At 47.1% G+C, this 19,661-nt stretch overlaps 1 protein-coding gene across 1 annotated transcript in view; it reads right to left on the bottom strand.

The window, feature by feature from the left end:
• Nucleotides 1-2,363: 2,363 nt before the first annotated feature.
• The window catches only part of Pla2g4e (phospholipase A2 group IVE), a 36,657-nt gene continuing 19,359 nt past the window's right edge, over nucleotides 2,364-19,661 (bottom strand). The window contains exons 10-20 of the mRNA XM_051183646.1: nucleotides 19,513-19,550; nucleotides 17,165-17,300; nucleotides 15,791-15,927; nucleotides 12,418-12,640; nucleotides 8,620-8,734; nucleotides 7,998-8,135; nucleotides 6,114-6,221; nucleotides 5,412-5,618; nucleotides 4,402-4,568; nucleotides 3,039-3,222; nucleotides 2,364-2,668 (exon numbers count right to left, since the gene is read on the bottom strand). Of these exons, the coding sequence (XP_051039603.1) occupies nucleotides 2,451-2,668; nucleotides 3,039-3,222; nucleotides 4,402-4,568; nucleotides 5,412-5,618; nucleotides 6,114-6,221; nucleotides 7,998-8,135; nucleotides 8,620-8,734; nucleotides 12,418-12,640; nucleotides 15,791-15,927; nucleotides 17,165-17,300; nucleotides 19,513-19,550 (1,671 nt within the window). The 3' untranslated portion in view covers nucleotides 2,364-2,450. The remainder of the gene's footprint in view (nucleotides 2,669-3,038; nucleotides 3,223-4,401; nucleotides 4,569-5,411; nucleotides 5,619-6,113; nucleotides 6,222-7,997; nucleotides 8,136-8,619; nucleotides 8,735-12,417; nucleotides 12,641-15,790; nucleotides 15,928-17,164; nucleotides 17,301-19,512; nucleotides 19,551-19,661) is intronic.

Genomic DNA, 19,661 nt, shown 5'->3' with positions numbered 1-19,661 from the left:
GAGTCATCTTGCTGGCCCTGGCTTCTGGTTTTGCCTTATCAGATTATAATTTTATCCAGTGTGTCTCTGGAGCACCTCATGTCTCATCTTAAAAGAGGATGGGGAGGGAGAAGGAAAAAGGAGTTTCTTGGCAGCCTTTTGAGATGTAACTTGAGAGCCAATGAAATGTATACATGGCTAATGCTAGGACATGAATTGCTTACTCTCCCCTGAGGAGCCTATGGGCACATCTTACTCTCTAGGAAGAGCACACTGCCACTTGGGTATATCTTTTTTTTTTTTTTTCTCCTGGGCTCCTCTGTTGCCTAACCCTATTTAAGCCTATATTAAAATCTCCTTAATAAAAACACCAGCTGTGCTTCACAATTCCAGGTTGTTCTGAAATTCTTTCTGTGTTGCAGCTAGGAATCCAAGATTGACTTTAACCAATGTCCCTAAAGTTTAGGAAGACTCCCCAGGATGCTGAGAGTGACCATGTGGGTCTGTGACTCTGTCTCTATACTAACACAATCCAAGTTCCTGGGAAGCAAGTGGTTTCCAGCCTGCTGTGCACAAGCATGTGCTGGCCGCTGATGCAAGCTGTCATTTGTCTTCCTTCAGTCCTTCCAGCCCAGCACATGGGCAGGAAGCATCCTAGCTTGCCTCAGGTGGTACTCCACTGGCTTATGACAGCTTCATGAAAACAGAAGGCAGCAGCCACCCCAAGAGCAGGCAACAAGCTTTCTGAAGAGCTTCTAGAGAGAAGAAAGGCCAGAGAATTGTAGGGATGAGGGCAGAAGTGAGGGTAGGGGCAAGGATGGGGGTCTAGGTCAGGAGTACTCTGTAGCACCAGATAATGAAAGCAGATAGACCAACATTCACTCTCATGACCACTTTATTCTGTGCTCAAATGGTACAGTGATCTTATAAACTTCACGTGCTATGGTGAGTCCAGTGCATGGCTGCCTGCCTTCGCCTTGCAAAATGAAGGTCCTATTCTGGCTCTCTCTGATAATTCAGAGCCTGTTCCCTGTATGAGGGAGGAGAAAACAATGGCAGCCAGCTACTTCAGTGGAGAGCTAGAGGATGTGAGGGACATCCAACACACATCAGCATCATGTGTGTAGGGACCAGTTCTTCGGGCCAAGAAGCCCAACTTATCAGTGGCTCAAAGAATTCTGTGGGCTCTCCAAGGAGTCATCTGGGGGCAGGTAAGGCTGGAGGGGGTACCAGTCCCTTCGCAGTACAGGTTCTTGTCAGTTCTGTATCCCAACTGGCACTCTGCATAGCAATGATGGAAACAGGAGCCCATTTAAAACAAACAAACGAAATTGTGGAGGCAGGGCATTCATCTCTCAGCAACCAGGGACTGTGGAGGGCTCATGTGACTCAGAAAGAGAGCCTTGTCCTCCATGCTGGGCTCAATTCAGGACACATGCCTAGCTGCCCTTCAGCTTTCATCTTCTCCCCACACAGGCTCCCATTCTGTCCTTTGCTGAAGCCTGGAGTCTGGGTGTCTTTGTGTTCAGGGCTTCGCCAGAGGTTCCCCTCCAAAGCTGGTCTTTCTCAGAGTCCTAAGTACCATTCTGATGCCTCCTTCCTAGCGTTATTCTCCAAGTCACTGTATAAAAACTTAAGAGAAACCAGCTGTGGTGCTTTCTGTGATAAATAAGAAGATTCATACTTAGAAATAAATAACCCTACCTGGAAACAAGAGAGATGTCAGAGAGCATTGATGGCATTGGACTGGTACCTGTGGCCCCTTTCCCACAGCCTGCCCAGGCCTCCCTGAATGGAATCCTGGATCTTCGTTCTGTGGGTTTCTGCTGCATTCCAGCAGGGCCTGGTTTCAATGGAGCTGGATGCTTAGACCTGGTCCTGGTCCTGGTCAGATGCACACCAGGCTCTGGCAGCTGAAGAGGCATCAATGCCATGAGTTGGTCATCTGTTTGGCTTTGTTATGGCAGAGACCAGGCTTTCTCCTAATACTCTCTTCATCATAATAAAAGATAAAAATAAATCACAGGATACTGTTGACAACAAAAATTCCAAGGATACCATTACCTTAAATTTACAAAGCATTTTCCAGAGGAACTTAGAGCAGTTCTCAGTCTTCCTGGGCATTTCTCTGGTGTTGGGGGGAGGCAGAGGGGAGCCTCCAGCTCTAAGGATGAGGTCTGTTGGGAACTAGCCTTTCCGTGTAGCCACACATTGACATTCTACACTTGAGACTGTGTGGGAGCCTGTGAAAGCTCCTGGAGAGAGTTCCCTGCCAGAAATTGGAGAGAGTTTCCAGGGGTATAAAACCCAATAAACTCCTTCTGTCCTTTCTCTCTCTTCCTTGTTCATTTGTAATGTTTCACTAGAAAGCCCAAGCCAGGGAGCAGGGACAGTGGCATGTGAGGTCAGGCTTTAGGAGGCGATGCTTCTGACAACAGAAGCAAACACAGGATGAACAGAGCTCCCCAGGCCTAGGAGGGACACCGGCTCTTCATGCGTCTCTTTTCCACCGCCAATCTCACAGCCTGAAGGAGTGTGTCTTTGTTATTGAGAATGTTATACTCCGCGAGCTTCACCAGCTTGTCGAAAGCGGCCTCTGTGTACGTCAGCTCCTTGGTGGCATAGGGAGATTTGGCGCCATAGATGTTCAGCTGGCCCAGTTCCAGCTCCTCAGGACTTCGTTCTACACCTTGGGGCAGAATGATTTGCTATAGACCCTTATTATGGTAGGTTGTAAGGACTTGTTTGCACACACAAACACACTTGTATGCATGCACACTCACATGAGGACACACACACACACACACACACACACACACCTTAAAGCATAGTTTACCCATTTCAAGATTTCGAATAGCTGGATATCAATAAATGGCTAAATGACTAAAAGTGCAGGAGACCATGTTGCCAGTTCATGGGGGAGGATGAAGAAAATTCTCTGGGTTCAGACTAGAGCTAAGCCAGGCCTCCCCTTTGGGGCCATCAGAAGATTCTGTAAATCTAAAAACAGGGCTTTCATCTTTGCCCAGCTGTGGGAGCACAACACAGAGGGAGCTTACCTGGAGCCTTGTACTTCTGGAAGGTGTCGTTGATGAGTGGGAAGTAAGCCACAATGGGGGCATCAGGCTCCTGGGGATTCTCCATCAGGTAACATTCCTTGAGACTTTTGTCATCCTCCTGGATGGAGTAGCTGGGGAAGGGGATGTTCTGCGTGGTGCAATATTCACAGGTTTGCTTCAGGGGCTGTAATATCATGGGAGGACACTTAGAGCATTGCAAGCCTGGGGCTGGGTGAGCCACACAGAGTTCCTGGGTCGGTCTTCCTGATTTCTTCCTAGATAGCCCTGGTCCCAAACTGCTTTGCCAATGTGTGGTATTTTTTAGAAGAAAGCCAGGTCAGGACAAAGGCCCAGGCAGTGGGCCAGTGCCCATCCAGGCGCCAGGTGGATGCTCCTCCCAGAATGAAAACACAGAAGCTCCCTCCACCCCCACCCCGCTGCTGATGTTGATGCTGCTTCCCCTGAAGACAGACCTGGGACACAGAGGTGGCCTCCGTGAGACTGATGGATGCTGGGGCCTGGTTGCCTGGAGTCCTAATTGGCCACTCAGAGATTTTGGAAGTGACAGTGTCCAAGGGCCAGACTTTGAAAATGCACCTTTGAAGTCATAAAGAGCCCTGAGTCCCGTAACTGGCTTACTTACACGTGCCTCCAGCTAGCTAATTAGTTTTGGTCCCCTCCTCTGTTACTTAGGGATAATAGCAGCTGTGCCATCTACCACAAAGAACTGGTGCAAGGCCAGGTGAGAGCCTGGGTAGGGAAGCATGCTTGTTTATTCACAAACCTAGGTCATGATTACTGCTTTCACTCTAGTTATCTGTCTATACTTTCTTTCTTTACCAGGCTTCAGGATGGGATTGCTTCAAAGTCAACCAAAACAAAACAAAGAAACAAAAACCGAAACCCAGTTTTCTTTAAAGGGAAAGTAAATAATAATAATAATAATAATAATAATAATAATAATAATACCACCATGGTCACTTGTTTAATCATATGGAGGCCCTGTGATTAACTGAACCCTGGGATTATTTTGAAAACAAGATATTACAAACTCATCAAGATTTTTTTTTGAGCTGAAAAATGGCCATGTGCACCAGATGTTTAAAAGCAATAATAAAATTGTCATTCATTGAATTTAGCAAAGCCCAAGTCCCAGCATGTGAGAGCCAGCTGGTTGCCAGTGAGGTTTGGTCCTCTGGCCCTGCATCAAGCTGCATGACAGAAGCTGTTCTCATGCAGTCCCAGAGTGTGATAGCAGAGCATGTTCTCCTATATTGCAGCTGCTCAGGCCTCTGAGGTAGTGCCACTAGCTCTGTGGCAGCACAGGAGCAGCTGGGGTTGACATTGTTTCTGCTGTACTTGCCTTTGTCTGGGATCCCGCACAATAATTGAGGTGGATGATGAGGTCAATTTTCCTCTCTGGTCTGAGGAGGGGCGCGTAGCTGGAGTTAACAAAGAATGCGGTGTCCAGCAGGTTCAGATGCTTTGTAAACTGTGTCAGCTGGTTTGGGAAGGTGTCCAGGACTGTGTCTGAAAGTCAAGCCTTCTAGTTAACATCCTACCTGGTGCCCTGATGTCAGCTACGGTGGGGTGGAGGCGTTGATATGGCCAGAGTGCCTTCCCTGCCCGGAGGTTTTTCTCTTCAGCCTAGGCCTCTAACCTCCCACATTCTCTCTAGGACACACGGTCCTACTTCTCTGGGTGGGTTGACATGAAGCAGCATGCTTGTGTAGCTTTAGCAAGTCTTCTATGGGTTATGCATGCAAACCTGCTGTGACCCAGGTATGGAGCTTGTGGAGATGTCAGGATATAACACCCTATAAAGTAGAGATACCCACAGACCCAGAGCCATCTGCCCATTTTCCTCCAGATAGTGAGGATAAGACTAATAGGCCAGACTGAAGGCTATGGCCAAATAAAACATCAAAAATTTCCATGTGGTGGGATAGGAGGCACACTAGACCTTGCCCTGAAGTCTTGGCAAGGAGAGCTATGGGGCTGTGAGGCTGAGCTAGGCTGTACTTGCTCGAACTGCAATGGAGGCACCACTCAAAGTGAAAGGTGTCCCCAACAAGATATTGCCAAAAAGAGTCTAACCTCACTATTTGTACAGTGGGGCTAACTTCTGCAGCTGTGATTGTCACTCAGACTCTGCGTCAGTTGCTTAATTAATTCTAACATTGCCCCCTGCTGGCAGAGGCATGTTCATTTGAGCCCTCAGCCATGAATGGACTACCCATCCTTCCCCCGACACCCTTGTCCAAGCTAGCTGTGTTTCTATCCATTTACATGACCAGAGACATGGCAACTTCAATACTTATTTCTCCTTCCTCCCAACAGAGCTAGCCCGGAGGAGCACCTAGGTAGGGGTACCTTTCCACATAGAAAACTGCTTGTTCTGTAGGTAGTCAGTATGCAGTTGCATCCCATATAGGAAGTTGTGGAACTCAGACACGAAGGGCCTGTGTGTAAGGATTTCTCGGAAGGTGTTGGATAACCATGATGCTGGGATCACTACTGTGGTCTCCAAGGGGTTGGCATCATCACATCTAGGGATTTCAGGCAGGAGTGGGTCATCTTCTGTAGAGGGGAGGGATGGAGGGCAGGTTACAAAAGTTGGGGTAGCACCTGATTGCTGGAGAGTGAATCACTTTAAGTGAAGTTCACACCTTCTTTGTTCAAGCCCTGGCTCTGAACTCAAGAGGACTTAGGATAAAGGTATGAGACAAGGGTAGGGGGTGGGGGTATGGACAGGGAGAAAGGGTATACCCAGGAAGGAAGGCTCCAGAGAGGATGATGAACCCAGGAGTTTGGTTTCTCTCTGCACTCACAGATCCCTAGGACCATCAGCTCTCTGTATGTTGGAGCTATCCTTCTGGGCCTAGGGACAAGTACCACCTATAGCCACCCTATCCCCACCCCTGCCATCAGTGAAGGAAAATGCTCTAGCCTAACTGTTTTCCCTAGTCTGGATCATGGGGATGATACAGAAACAGAGACAGCAACCAGTCCCTAGTTCATGATCCATACGCTATAGATCCATTACCCAAGAGGGGAGGCCAAGCTGTCACCCACCGATGTCATGCAGTTTCTCCCTTGTCCATCTGTAGAAAAACTCCTCTGAGGTGTGGGACAAATTCCAGGCATCAAGCAGGTTCAGGGAGAAGATGCTGCTCCACAAACCTGGAGAAGCAGGGAAGCTGTGAGAAACTCCCCAGGTTCCCTGCCCCCTCACCCCGAAATCTCACTGGTCCCTCCTTAGCCTCCATGCCTACTGGCTGCTTGCAGGTGGGACAGACTCCCATTGAGCAAGTTCCATGCAATGATGGATGGTGCCAGCCCTTGGCTCTTTTTCTCCCTTCCCTCAGTGCAGGGGGGCAGGGGCAGGAGGATGCTTAAGACCCAGGTACAGCGGCGGCGGAGGAGTGGGGTGGGGGGTGGGAGTGGCGGAGGCAGCTGACAGCTGGCAAGTGCAGGCTTTGAGTTTAAACACAGCTCCATCCTTGTGTCAGTTCACACTGAGAAAGCACTTAACACAGTAAGCCTTGATACACGTAAGACTAGCTTGAAGATGGTGGTTTCTGTCCCACCTGGTCCCACAGTCACTTTGCCCCCAAAAGACTTATATTAATTTGTAAACTGTTGGCCCATGGGCTAGGGCTTCTTACTGGCTAGCTCTCTCTTAATTATTAACATATGACTACGGATCTATGTATTTCTACATGGCATTTTCTTACCCGAGGACACCAACGTGCACTATCTTCCCGTCTCTATGTAGCTTCTTCACACGGACGATGCCTCTCTACCTCTCTCCCCAGCATTCTCCTCCTCTCCTAGCCCCACCTATCTTCCTGCCTCTACTGGCCAACCCATGTTTTATTCATTAACCAGTAAGAGAAACATATATACAGAAGGATGTCCCCCATCACTAGCTCTTACTTTTCAATGTAAAATTCATACAATAATACTATGAAACAGTAGTAATAAAACTAGATATGGTGGTTCACCCTCTCTACTGTAATCCCAGTAGAGAGGCTGAGGCAAAAGAATTGACAGGAATTTGAAACTAGCCTAGGCTACATAGTAAGCTTCAGACCTACCTGAGCTACAGAGTGAGACCCTATTGTAAGTAGCTAATACTAACATATTATTTATTTAAAATTTTCATATGGACATGAAAAAATTTCTCACATGGACATGACAGGTCCAGAGAAATTAAGCAACTTTGCACAACTAACAAGTGAGGAATCAGAATTCAGGCTGAAGTATAGGTTTCAGAACCATATGTGCTCTAGACTAGGGACTCGGGGAGAGGAAGGAGCTGTGTGTTGTGCGTGGGCTTCTGTGTGGGCTTCATAGACGACATGGGACCCGAGTTAGACTTTCTAGAATGGGTTGCTTTATAAGTGAAATATAGACATCCTATCTAAATAAAAGAAGTTTAAATAGCTGTTCTGGAAGCCATAAAGATAGGCTCATTTTCTGAGGTAATTTTTAGCAGATGAGACTCTGAAGCAAAGAACAAAGACCGGATGTTACAGTAGACTCCTGCACTCTAAGGAACCAGGGAGCAAACCAGGGAGCTAGTCTAGGCTTTCCTAGTGTCTCTGTCCTTTCTGCTGATGTCCCCTCTGCCTTGTTATCTGAGGGCTGAGTCTTCCTTGGAAGTCTTCCACACTGCTGCCTGGAGCCCAACAGGTAGAAAGGCAGGGTGGTGATTTTCTAACAGCCTTCCACATCCAGGCTGCTTCTGGGCACACCCTAGATAGACCACAGGAGACCAGGGTGCTGGGAGAGGCCTGTAGGGCAGTCACAATCTGGGACTCTCCTGGATTAATGTGATGTGACAGAGTTCAAGGTTAACCAAGGCAACCAGCACCGGCACAAGATTCGCCCTGTCATTCCACTAGTCAAAGACAGGCCTGGCCAGCACTGGGACCGAGTATCCTAGGGAGTCACCTAGCATGTAGCACATCTCTGGCTCAGGAATCCTCTTCATCAGCCGCCCCATGAAGAACTCGGAGCCAAATAGTTCGGTGGGAATAAAGGCCCCATACTTCTGCATGCCCACCTCGTAGGGGGAGAACTCGAACCATTCTGCACACAGGGAGAAATATCAGTTTCAGGTTGGGGAGTCATCCACAAGCCTCCCCTGCCCCCACCCCCCTCCTCAGCCCACCAGTGCTGGCTCCAGGGCCACAGGGAGCTTGGAATTATGAGTGGCAATTCCACTATGGGACACAAGGAGGGATTTACTGCGGACAAAATAGCTCTGCAAGCTGTTAGGCTTTGGCCCCTTAAAGCTGGATGAACAGGGGCAAAAACTGACCTTTCTAGGCTTCTCTTGCGGGCAGCCTTAAAAAAAATCAATGAGTTTCATCCTTCGCTACCATCATTTTCCACTGACCCATCGGATAAGTCTGAGAAAGCTAAGGGACACAGCCTATGGGAAATTGCCTCCACTCAATGATGGAGAATTCTTCAGCTGTGAGGCACTATTTCTTGATGCAGAGATTGGCAAAGCATGTGTTGTGCCCCCCAAGAAAGGACCCGGTCCTAAATCACTAGTCACCAGTGTTACCTCTGAAATCCTGGTTGCTTACATCATCCTTGACATTGATGGTGAGGTAGATGGGCAGAGGGTTTTGCCCCTGGCACAAGGCAGCACGCTGTTCTGACAGTTTGCAGTCATTTTTCTGTAGGGACACCAGTGGTTAGGAGAGGTGGCTAGCAAGCAGTCAGTGAAATACAAGAGAACTATGTGAACCCATTTCCAGACTCCAGAGCGCCCTCCCTGGACAACTGTATAATCAGCAGTGACTCCAAATGTCAACTCTAAAATGCCCTTGGAGCATATATAACATCTGCTTGGGCTGTCTGTCAACACAGGCCATAAGCGGGGTGGGGCTGGCTCTGTGATTTAAGGCTGTGTCTTAGTGTCTCAGGATTCTCATATCTCAGGGCTAGAGGATATGGTAAAGGTAGGGAAAGCCAGCATGTCCCTCTTTTGTTGCCAGTATTTACCACTCACCACTGGAACCTGAGCAGCACCAGGAATTTTTGTCTTATTAACTTGGTGTGTTAGGCTCTCTCAAAATAGGAAGCAAATCTCTCTTCCTCCCTCCCTCCCTTTCTCTTTTCTATCCCCTTTCTTCCCCCTCTTTCTCAATTGGAGGTAGGTGACAATCTTGGCAAGCCCCAAGTCCCCAGAGTCCTATGTTGGGTTACCAGAGCAACAGGTCCCTCAGATTTGCCTAAAGTGCATCAGTCAGTGCAAATGAGGCAGACCTGAGGTCCTAGGCACCCAGCTCTGACCACCGTGGTTACCCTGTGCACAAAGACTCCAGAATCTGGCGGAATGGCAAACAGGTGTGTGGCCCAACAACTCTTGGGCCTTCTTTGAAGCAAAACAGGGTGTTTATCACAACTGGACCCAGAGATCTGAGCAATACAGAGTTGAATGTCATACAAGTAAATCCACAGACTCAGGAAAGAGCCCAGACAGCTATTACTGTCAAGGGGGCTGCCTGGTAAGGGGCTCCTGCCAATGTCAGAGAGGAAGAGCGGAGGCCTCCTCATAGCTTCCTAGCTTTGCCTCTCTCCCTCTAGCCTAGACCCTCAAAATGCTTGGACTTCTAGCCCAGAACACTTCCACGTTTTCTTTTCATCATGTGGGTTGCTATTGATTATAACAACTATAAACATTTTTTGGTGCCAGTTGTGATACTGCAAGCTTTTAGTCTCATCATGTGGGAGGCAGAAGCAGATGAATCCAAGCCCCTCTTCTGACCTCTGTGGGCACCAGGTACACACGTGGAGCACATACATATATGGAGGTGAAACACATGAACACATGAGGTGAATTGGAGCCAGCATGGTCTATATAATGAGTTCTAGGTCAGCCAAGAATACATAATGAGAACCTGCCTCAGAAATATTCTTTCCTCTTTTGAGAAGAGGTCTGTTGTTTGTTTGTTTGTTTTTGAGTCAGGGTCTCTCTACATAGCCTGGCTGTCCTAAAAGTTGTTAATATAGACCAGGCTGGCTTCAAACTCACAGAGATAGGCCAACCTTTTTCCTCCAAGTTCCGGGACTAAAGGCGTGCGCCACCACACCTGGCTTGAGATGGGGGTCTATCTGGCCTTGAATTTGAGGCAATACTCTGCCTTAATTGTTATGGTATGTACTACCATGCTCGGCTTTTACTTTTAAAATGTTAATTATTTGCTGATGGAATCCCCACTAAGGAATAGTGGGCACACTGGTCCTGCAGAACAGGACAAGAATTCCAAATCCATCTTATCTGAATCCAGAAGCAAACACCTTCCACCTCTGCCCCCAACCTGTGCTTCATCATTCGGTCAGGTTAGAGGGGTTTTCAAAGGCAGGTCAGGTTATGGGTTGAAACCACATTTTTTTTTTTTTTTTTTTTTTTTTTTTTTTTGAGACAGGATTTCTCTGTAGCTTTGGAGCATGTCCTGGAACTCCCTTTGTAGATCAGGCTGGCCTCAAACTCACACCAATCCATCTGTCTCTGTCTCCCAAGTGCTGGGATTAAAGCCATGCACCACCATCACCACCACCACTCGGCCTGGAACCACATCTTATTCTGCTCCGAATCCTCATGGCCAACATAGCTGCTGGCATGCAGGGGGTAGTTAGTTAAAAGAATGAACGAGGCTGGGGGTGGCTCAGCTATTCAGAGCACTTGTTGCTCTGGCTGAGGACCTCTGTGTGCTCTTCTCCTGACCTCTGTGGGCACCAGACACACGTGAGGTGCATATACACACATGGAGGTAAAACATTCATACACAAAAAAGTAAATCTAAGTAATATTTGTTAAATTAAAAAAATGAAAGAGGAGTAAGTAAATATTAAGGATGAGAGCTGGCCCAGTGTGGTAGCACATGGATATAATCCCAGCACTTAGAAGGCTGAAGCCAGAGAATCACCACAAGTTCAAGGCCAGCCTGAGCTACGGTGTGAGTCCTAGACTAGCTTGGGCTATCTAATGTGAGATTTATCTCAAAACAACAAAAATGAAAGTCAAGTTGTTATTGATTGCTCAGAATGTCTCATTTCCTTCTCTTTTTGACATGTATATATGTGTGGTATGTACACCTACACTTGCACATGTTTGCATGTGTGGAGGGGTGCTTGTGTACATGTGTGTGTAAGCACTCCCTTGATGTCACGTGTTCTCCCCTATTGCTTCCCACTTTATTTATTAAGGGTCTCTCCCCAAATCTGGAACTTAACAATTTCTAGCTAGCCAGTTTGCCTCAGGGATGCTGTCTCTACCTCCTGAGTGCTGGTATTATGGGGAGTTCCATGCCTGCCTGGCTTTTACATGGGTTCTGGGGATCTGAATGCCAGCCTTCAAGTTTGGGTATTTAAGCATTTGATCCATTAATCCATTTCCCCAGGCCAAAATCTGATTACCTAGCAGAGGGAACTTGTTGGAAGATAGTATGCTGTCCATCTTCCTTCTGGGAAGTTCTGGTTTGAATTCAGAGCCTCCAAGACACCTTTGGAAGTGGACCAAGATCTGGTGGCCTAGATAGAGGTAAGTGGGAGACTCTGCTTTGGAGCCAAGCAACAACCAAATGTGGCTCTTCCCCAAAGCCTAGTGTGACATATCTAGGCATTAGCTGAGTTCACCCTGATGTACAGGACCACACGGGACACACTCCACACACACTCTACTACATCCCACATGGTTGGCATCAGATGTATCCCAGCATGGCAGGCTCTTATCACTCAGCCATTGATTCTTAGAACAGGAAAGAACCTTGCTAAGTCTCTTTCTTTGTGGTGGCCATTAAAAATGAACCATGTAGATTTCCAGTGACCAAGAATAACATAGAAGGGCCCTACTGCTATACCCTGAAATCTATGGTTATCTATGATGGGGTCACATTTCCTTGGGCCTAGTGATGAGATGACAAGGCAGGCTTGCCCAGGGAACAGAATACAGCACATAGCTTTGACTAGAGGATCCACCAAATCCTTGCTGTGAGCCTTCCTAGCTCACTCAGCACTGACGCAGTGCGTGCTTTATTTGACTTTTCTGTCTCTCCTCCACATGGGGTCAGACTAGAAGCATGATATGGCTTTCAGAAGCTATGCTTCATCTGTACAGGGAGCACCCAGGTCGTCCCAACATGGGGGCCTCAGTCCTCTGAAAAGGATGTAAAAGATGACCTCACCATCTTCCCCCCAGTATGTATTTGTACACCCCATGATTCTTCTAGCCCGAGACATGCATGCAGGTCTAACCTAATGCCTTTGGCCATGGAGGTTCAGATTCTCTGAAGAAGAAAGGATGTGACTTGATATCAGTCTAGATAGGTGGACCTAGGAAAGAGTGAGCACTCACCTTATCTCCTAGACTGTACTCAACCAGCTTGCCCCAAAAGTCTGTGAAAGTGGTTTTGTAGCCCTCATGGCTGTGCTGGCGGAGTTCCTCTTGCCATTTGCAGAGCTGATCCGGGTACAGGGCAGGCATCTTATCTTTGACAACATGTCTCCGGGCCTCAAAGACAGCCGGCTCCAGATTTTTGGAAGACCATTCAGCATCACTGTACAAGGTAGCCATAGTCCTGGAGAGAGACATACACAGCTGACAGAGCTACCCAAGCTCTGGTCTGACCAACCCCATGTCCAGACAGGACAGAAGATGGGCAGATCATGGGGAGTCCCAAACCTGGCAGAAGGGCCTAGAGGAGAGAAGGACAGAGGGTCTTGTGGTGAGAGGCAAGCAAGCATTACTGCTCATAACTGGTTGCTCCCTGTCTTGCATGCTTACTGTATGTCAGGAATCCCATGCTGACTGAGATTAGGATTCTAGATCCACATCTTCCTGGGTTCAAAGCCAGGCTCTATCATTCCCTTGCCAGGTGACTTTGGACAAGCTACTTAGTCACTCTTTGCCTCAGTTTCCTTAACTAAAGTGGTAAGAGTTGTGATTGATGTAACCAGTTCATACAGTTCTTGTAAAAGAAAAATCACAAAAGTTAACATTGTGTGAAACACTATAACTGTGGTGAGGCAGGGTTTGGGACATTTGATCTCTGGATCGGCTGATTCCAGATCATGGATACTTTCTGTTGTGCCATATTCATCCCCATGATTAGGATACTAATTAAAGATTTATTTCCTGGGGCTCAGGGATTAAGAGGACCCCAGTTCAATTTCCAGTACCCACACAATAGCTCACAACCATTAGTAACTCCTCCTTCTTAGGACTGGTTCCAAAGGAAGATGGAAGATGGTTGGAATTCTTCTACAAATAGCACCCTACCTTCCATAAAGTTTTCTCTGTTACTTTAAAAAAGTTACCTAAACCCATTTGGTGCTTTATTTATTTATTTTTCATTTACTGACAGGGTTTCATATAGATCAGACTGGCCTCCAATTCAGAATGTAGCTGAGGTTGGCCTTGAACTCCTGATCTTGCTTCTATCTCTTGGCATAACAGGCATATACCATCACCCTCAGCTTGCTAATGTTTTTTTTTTAAAAGGTATGTTCCCTGCGAGGTGGTAGTGGTACAAATCTGTAATCCCAGCACTCAGGAGACAGAGGCAGGAGGAGCTCTGTGAGTGTGAGGGCAACCGGTCTACAGAGTAAGTTCCAAGAGACAGAGAAACTTTGTCTTAAAAAAAACAAACAAATAAAAAAAAGGTATTTTCCATATTTTCCTCAGTACAGGGGACCTGTGAGCCTCTCCAGTTAATTCTGGCTAGACATGAAGTTCTCTCTGTGTTCTGCCTACCATATAGTAGTCCAAGCATATACAATGCTCACCACCCCCTCTGGTCCACTGAAGCAAGTTATCATTTTAAACATATTATTATTACCCTAGGTAGACCAGACTGGCCTTGAATTAATGGAAGTCCTCCTGTCTCTGCCTTCTGAGTACTGAGTGGCCATGTTAGCTATAATAATAATTATTTTTAAAAATCATATTAGGCTGGGCTGGAGAGATGGCTCAGAGGTTAATAGCACTGACTGCTCTTCCAGAGGTCTTGAGTTCAATTCCAAGCAACCACATGGTGGCTCACAACCATCTATAATGAGATCTGGTGGCCTCTTCTGGCATGCAGGCACACATGTAGGCAGAACACTGTATTCATTATAAATAAATAAATCTTTTTAAAAAATTATATGAGGCATTGGAGTCTGCCTTGAACTGGAGTTCTGGGCACTTGTGAGCAGCCTAACATGGGTGCTGGAACTAAAATTGGCTCTTTTGCAAAAGCAGTGTGCAGTTTTCATAGCTGAGCATCTCTTAGGGCTGTGTAGTCTTTATTGCTATCTGAGAGCTTCTTCTGAACATGCCAGTCTATGATCCCAGACACAAGTGACCTGGGGCAAGTGCTTCTGCATCTCCATCTGTAAAATAACAGTAGGGAAGTTATGGGTGAACCTGCAGATTCTTCGTCTAGAAACCCAACCAACTGCAGGTGGAAATTATTCAGAAACTTCTTCCTGGCTACTGAACCTTGGTCATTACCAAGATAAGAGAACTTAGTATCCACTTACACAATGACTACTTTGGATTTGGTGCTAGATGGCTTCAAGTACCTGTTAGGACTGTGTGGACTTCATTATACAGATACCATGCCATGTGTATAAGGAGCCTGGCAGTGATATTCCCCTAGGTCTCCAGTAGCTAATCCCTCCTGGATGTTGTGGACAGTTGATGGACAGTTGTGCTTGGTGCAGAGGGCAACACTGATAACCTTCCAGCCCATCTATCCAAAGCCCCCAGCATCTGAGGAGTAGATATTAAGTCAAAGAGTTTCCTAGGACAAGTTCACATCCAGTTCCTCTGATGAGAGCTGCCTGGAGCTCCATCAAGAGAAAAGGCATAGCAGGGGAATTCAGGTCTCAGGCCCTGACAGTAAGGTGTAGCTCTGGCTAAGAGGCTTCCTGTGGTCACAGGGCTCCTTGATGATTTTAACGAGCCCCTTTTACTATAAAAAATATACTAAAAGGTCCATGCTATGACTATGTCATTTAAATGTAACTGTATTGACATTCATCAAAACACTTTCTCTAACCTACAAGCTCTTTTATTCCTTGTGATTTAAATATAAATGAATGTTTTGTTTTGGACCCTGGCTGTTAGAGTTGACCTTCCCTGTGTTCCTTTTGGGGGTCCAGTGGCTACTTCCCTTACACCTCAGCAGAGTGGGGGAGGAGGCAGCCCTATGAGAGCTCTTCTTAAGCCTTCCTGATGCTTCAGGGAGTCTGACAGGGCAGACATAAAGAGAAAGGATAGTGTTGAGGGTCTGCAGGGAGGCAGGTCAGAGCAACTGGGCTAGTTCTACCCATCCTGGAAGATTGAGCCCATCCCCAAGAGAGGGTGACTGCCTCTCAACAAGACAGGCAGTAACACCAGGCTCACTCATCACTGGCCATGTGTTTTGTTTTTGTTTTTTCTTTTTCTGGGATGCTGCCACAGCCCCAAGGACATAGCCAATAATGACCAATGTATACTGTGGCTCATGCTTAATACTGGGAGAGGCCAAGCCTATTATCAACCCCACTTTACAGGTGCAGCAACCGACTCTAAGGAATTAAATTGAATGCCCCAAGTCCCACAGCTGTGCGTGGCAGAGTTTTCCAGGCACCATGAGTCACTTTTACTTGGGGTGGGAGAGTTCAGAACGCTACCAGATCCCAGGCCACACCCACTCACTACTTCCTCTGGGCTCCACCAACAATGGTACCCAGTTTCTTACCAGGTTGCACCTGACAAGCCAGTGATGTAAGTGGAACAGTCCAGAAGGTTCAGCTTCTGCAGTCCCATCAGGTGGCCGTACAAGGCAACCATAGATCTTGTGCCACCCCCTGTGGCCATGATGGCTATCTGTGGTACCTGTAGGCATAGAAACAGACTGCTGGGAAGGGCTCCTCCACAGACAAGAACATGGAGTGATCTCAGCTTAACAAAATGGGGGAAGACAGAGAGCTGCTTAGAGAGAAGGAAGGGGCAGGGATCACCCTTCACAGAGTAGTGGGTTACTTAGTAGGGCCCAGAAGATGATGTTGCTCTAAGCCCAGTGATGACATCATTAAGGGATCTGTTGCCTAATCTAGACTTGGTAACTAAGAAAGTAATGGTTAAAGAGTAGCACGCGCCTTTAATCCCGGCACTCCAAAGGCAGAGGCAGGTGGATCTCTGTTAGTTTGAGGCCAGTCTGGCCTACAGAGATAGTTTCAGGACAGGCTCCAAAGCAATACAGAAGAACCCGAAAAACAACAACAAAAAACCCAGCCAAACAAAAACATTTCTGATTGGGGGAGGGGGTAACATAGGTGTAAAGTGCCCTTGCTCTTTCTCTGAAGAGACAAAAGGAGAAACTTCCTATCTCCATTTAGTAGGGACGGTAAGACCTTTCCTAGAGCTGAAGTCCTGTCACAGCCCTGTCCCTGTTGCAGCCTACATTCTGGTTAGCCTCAGAAGCAAGGTGCTCAGGGGCTAACCTGTTCCCCAGAGCGGCAGATAGAGGTGCAGAGGGGAAGAGTCGACTGGCTCTGGGAATGAAAGAGGTTTCTCTTCAACTACAACTGTCATTTCTGGCGGGACCAGTACATGTACACATTAGAGAAGAGAGCATGTGGGTGAAGGCTGGGGGCTGGGTGAGAATGCCAGTCTGGCGCTCTGTCAGTAAGACCCATTAGTCATGCCAGGATGCTGTGTGTGTGTGCGTGCGCGCGTGCGTACGTGTGTGCACACACGTGAGTGAGTGCGCACACGCGTGTACACATGTGCACGGGTACATACACACACACTCATGCACAGCAACCAGGAGCCCCGTCCTGGTGAACACACAACTGAATTACACATAGCAGGGCCCTTGTCCCAACACCACAACCTCAGCAGCTGGAGCAAACACAGAAATCCAAGTGACACAGTAGTTACCCTGGGTTTCAGGGGGGATAGAGTAGAGAGAACATGGAGGTGGGGGACTGGTGTAGTCCAGAGCGACCCTCAGTCCAGGCAGTGCCCCTGCGTGCCCACCCCATCCTCATGCAGGTCATCCTCCAGCTGTAGCACCTGAATTAGTGCCTTGGAGAGTGATGTCAGTCCAGGCAGTGCCCCGCGTACCCACCTCATCCTCATGCAGGTCCTCCTCCAGCTGTAGCACCTGGCTTAGTGCCTTGGTCACCACCCCCCTCCGCTTCTGCAGAAACTCCACCTCCTCCTGGCACAGGTTGAATCCAAGCCGCACATCCAGTGTGTTAGGGCTGTGGGGAAGGGGACCCTGTAGCCACCATCTTCAATTGTTTGATGTGGCTTTGGGGCCCAGTTCTGCTCTTCTGTGACCTTGGGTATCTATAGTCTCATCTGCAAATTGCTTCCTGATCAGCACTACCTTCAGTACAGGACATCAGGCATGAAGCCCCTGACCCATAGCTGGCTCATGATCAGCTGGGACTTGTCTAAAAACTACTCATGTCTGAACCTTCTGTCTCCTCGGCAGGATCTGGAAAGTTCCAAAAGGTTTCCCTAGGCACTTTCCCTATCCCAAAGCTACTATGAGTGATGAGGGCCCCTTAGATCCCTTTGGTAAACCCCTGGCCCTCTGCTCCTGCGGAGCTCTTGGCTCCTTCTGAATCCTTCCTGCCCGCAGGGTCAAGATTCTCCTGGCGTTTGTGCAACTGACAACACCTCTCACACTGATCTATCTCACTGCGTCGGATGAGGCAGGAGCTATCATGACATGCCTCCTGTTTGCCTTCTTTTTATCACACACACCCTTGTCCCAAGTCAAAGCCTGGTATATAAGACCCCACCAGAGCTGTCCAAGCTCACTTTAAGCTACCTACTGGAAGAGACCCACCAAGGTCTCAAACACTGATTTCTGAACCTTGCTTAGAGTCTTAGCCTTCATAGGAACAACTTAATTACCCATATTCCTGAATCCTCTGAGGCCCAGCACTGAGGCGGCTGTGTGATGTGGGAGCAGGTTATGTGTGAGCTCAAGTGTGTGCATGTCAGTTTCTGGCCTATCTTAGCTTACAATGAAGCTGAATATCCTTGAAGACAGGGCCTGGGCTCTCCCAGTACCTCTCTTCCTATGAGGAAATAACTTTTCCTGGCAGTCATGGGAATGAATAATAACAGTAGCATTGGTGAACTTTTGGGGAATATCCCATTTACCATGTGGATCCCTGGCATCTCATACACATTAATTCATGGGATTCAAAGAGCAACCTGAATTGTAGATGAGGAAAACCCAGACCCCGTGAGTATAAGTAACTTTTTTAGTGAAAAATAACAAATCAAACTATAAATAAAAATTACAGACAAGGGGCTAGAGAGATGGGTCAGAGGTTAAGAGTTCTGGCTGTACTCTTCCAGAGGACCCAGGTTCAATTCCCAGCACCCACATGGCATTTTACTACTGTCTGTAACTCCAGCTCCTAGAGATAGAATGCCCTCTTCTGGCCTCTGCTAGCACTGCACACATGTGGTGCACAGGCTTATGTGCAAGAAAAACACCCAGACACAAAATAAAAATTATAAAAAACATCGTCACTTGATTTTCAACAAGAGTGAAATTTAACAGAGGAAAGAAAAGTCTTTTCAATAATGATGCTGGAGCAGTTGGATATCCCCATGTAAAATGTACGGTATGCAAAGTGAACTAAAAATCAATCATAACCTAGACATGAGAGCTAAAACTAAAGACATCTTAGAAGAAAACATTGAAGCAAATATTTGTGATTTTTGATTAGGCAATATTTCTTAGATTTGGCATCAAACATACAAATGACAAAAGAGAAAATAGGTTTCAATCCGGCTGTGTTGGTGCACGCCTTTAATCCCAGCACTCGGGAGGCAGAGAGGCAGGTGGATCTCTGTGAGTTCGAGGCCAGCCTGGTTTACAGATTGAGTTCCAGGACAGGTTCCAAAGCAAAGAGAAACCCTGTCTCAAAAAACAAAAACAAAAACAAACCCCCCAAAAAATAGAAAATAGGTTTCATCAAAATTATAAACATTTTTTCCCCAAAGGACACCACCAAGAAAATGCAAAGAGGAGTTGGAAGATATGGCTCAACAGTTGAGACCTGGGTTCAGTTTCCAGTACCTACAGGTGGTTCACAACCATCCATAACTCCAATTCTGGGGTACCCATGCCCTCTGTGGGCTCTAGCTATGCATGGGATACATATATACATGTAAACAAACACATGTACACATACATAAAGAAAATATAAAAACATCCTACAGAACAGGGGTAAATATAAAATACTTGTCTCCATAAGTTAAAATAAGACAGAACCCACTTAAAACACGGGCAAAGGATTTGGTTAAACATGTCTCAAAGAAAATCCACCAATGGCTGAGTAATGCCAGAATAGATGCTCAACCTCATTAGCCACTGAAGAAAATACATAGTGAGATACCACCTCACACCTACTCCTCTGAGTTAGGACAGAAAAGGGTACGTACCAGGGTGTGGATTTCATGTGTAATTCATAGTTCTCTCCCTGATGAGAAAAGGGGGAAAAGCCTGTTAGAGATGACCATTGAGAGCTAAGGAGCCCAACCAAAGAGGGGGAGATTTACTACATGACTCACTCATGGACTGGACTCAGCAT

This window comes from Phodopus roborovskii, unplaced genomic scaffold (assembly GCF_943737965.1).
Source record: "Phodopus roborovskii unplaced genomic scaffold, PHOROB, whole genome shotgun sequence".
In the NCBI taxonomy this organism is placed as follows: domain Eukaryota; kingdom Metazoa; phylum Chordata; class Mammalia; order Rodentia; family Cricetidae; genus Phodopus; species Phodopus roborovskii.
This window is presented reverse-complemented; position numbering and strand designations above follow the sequence as displayed.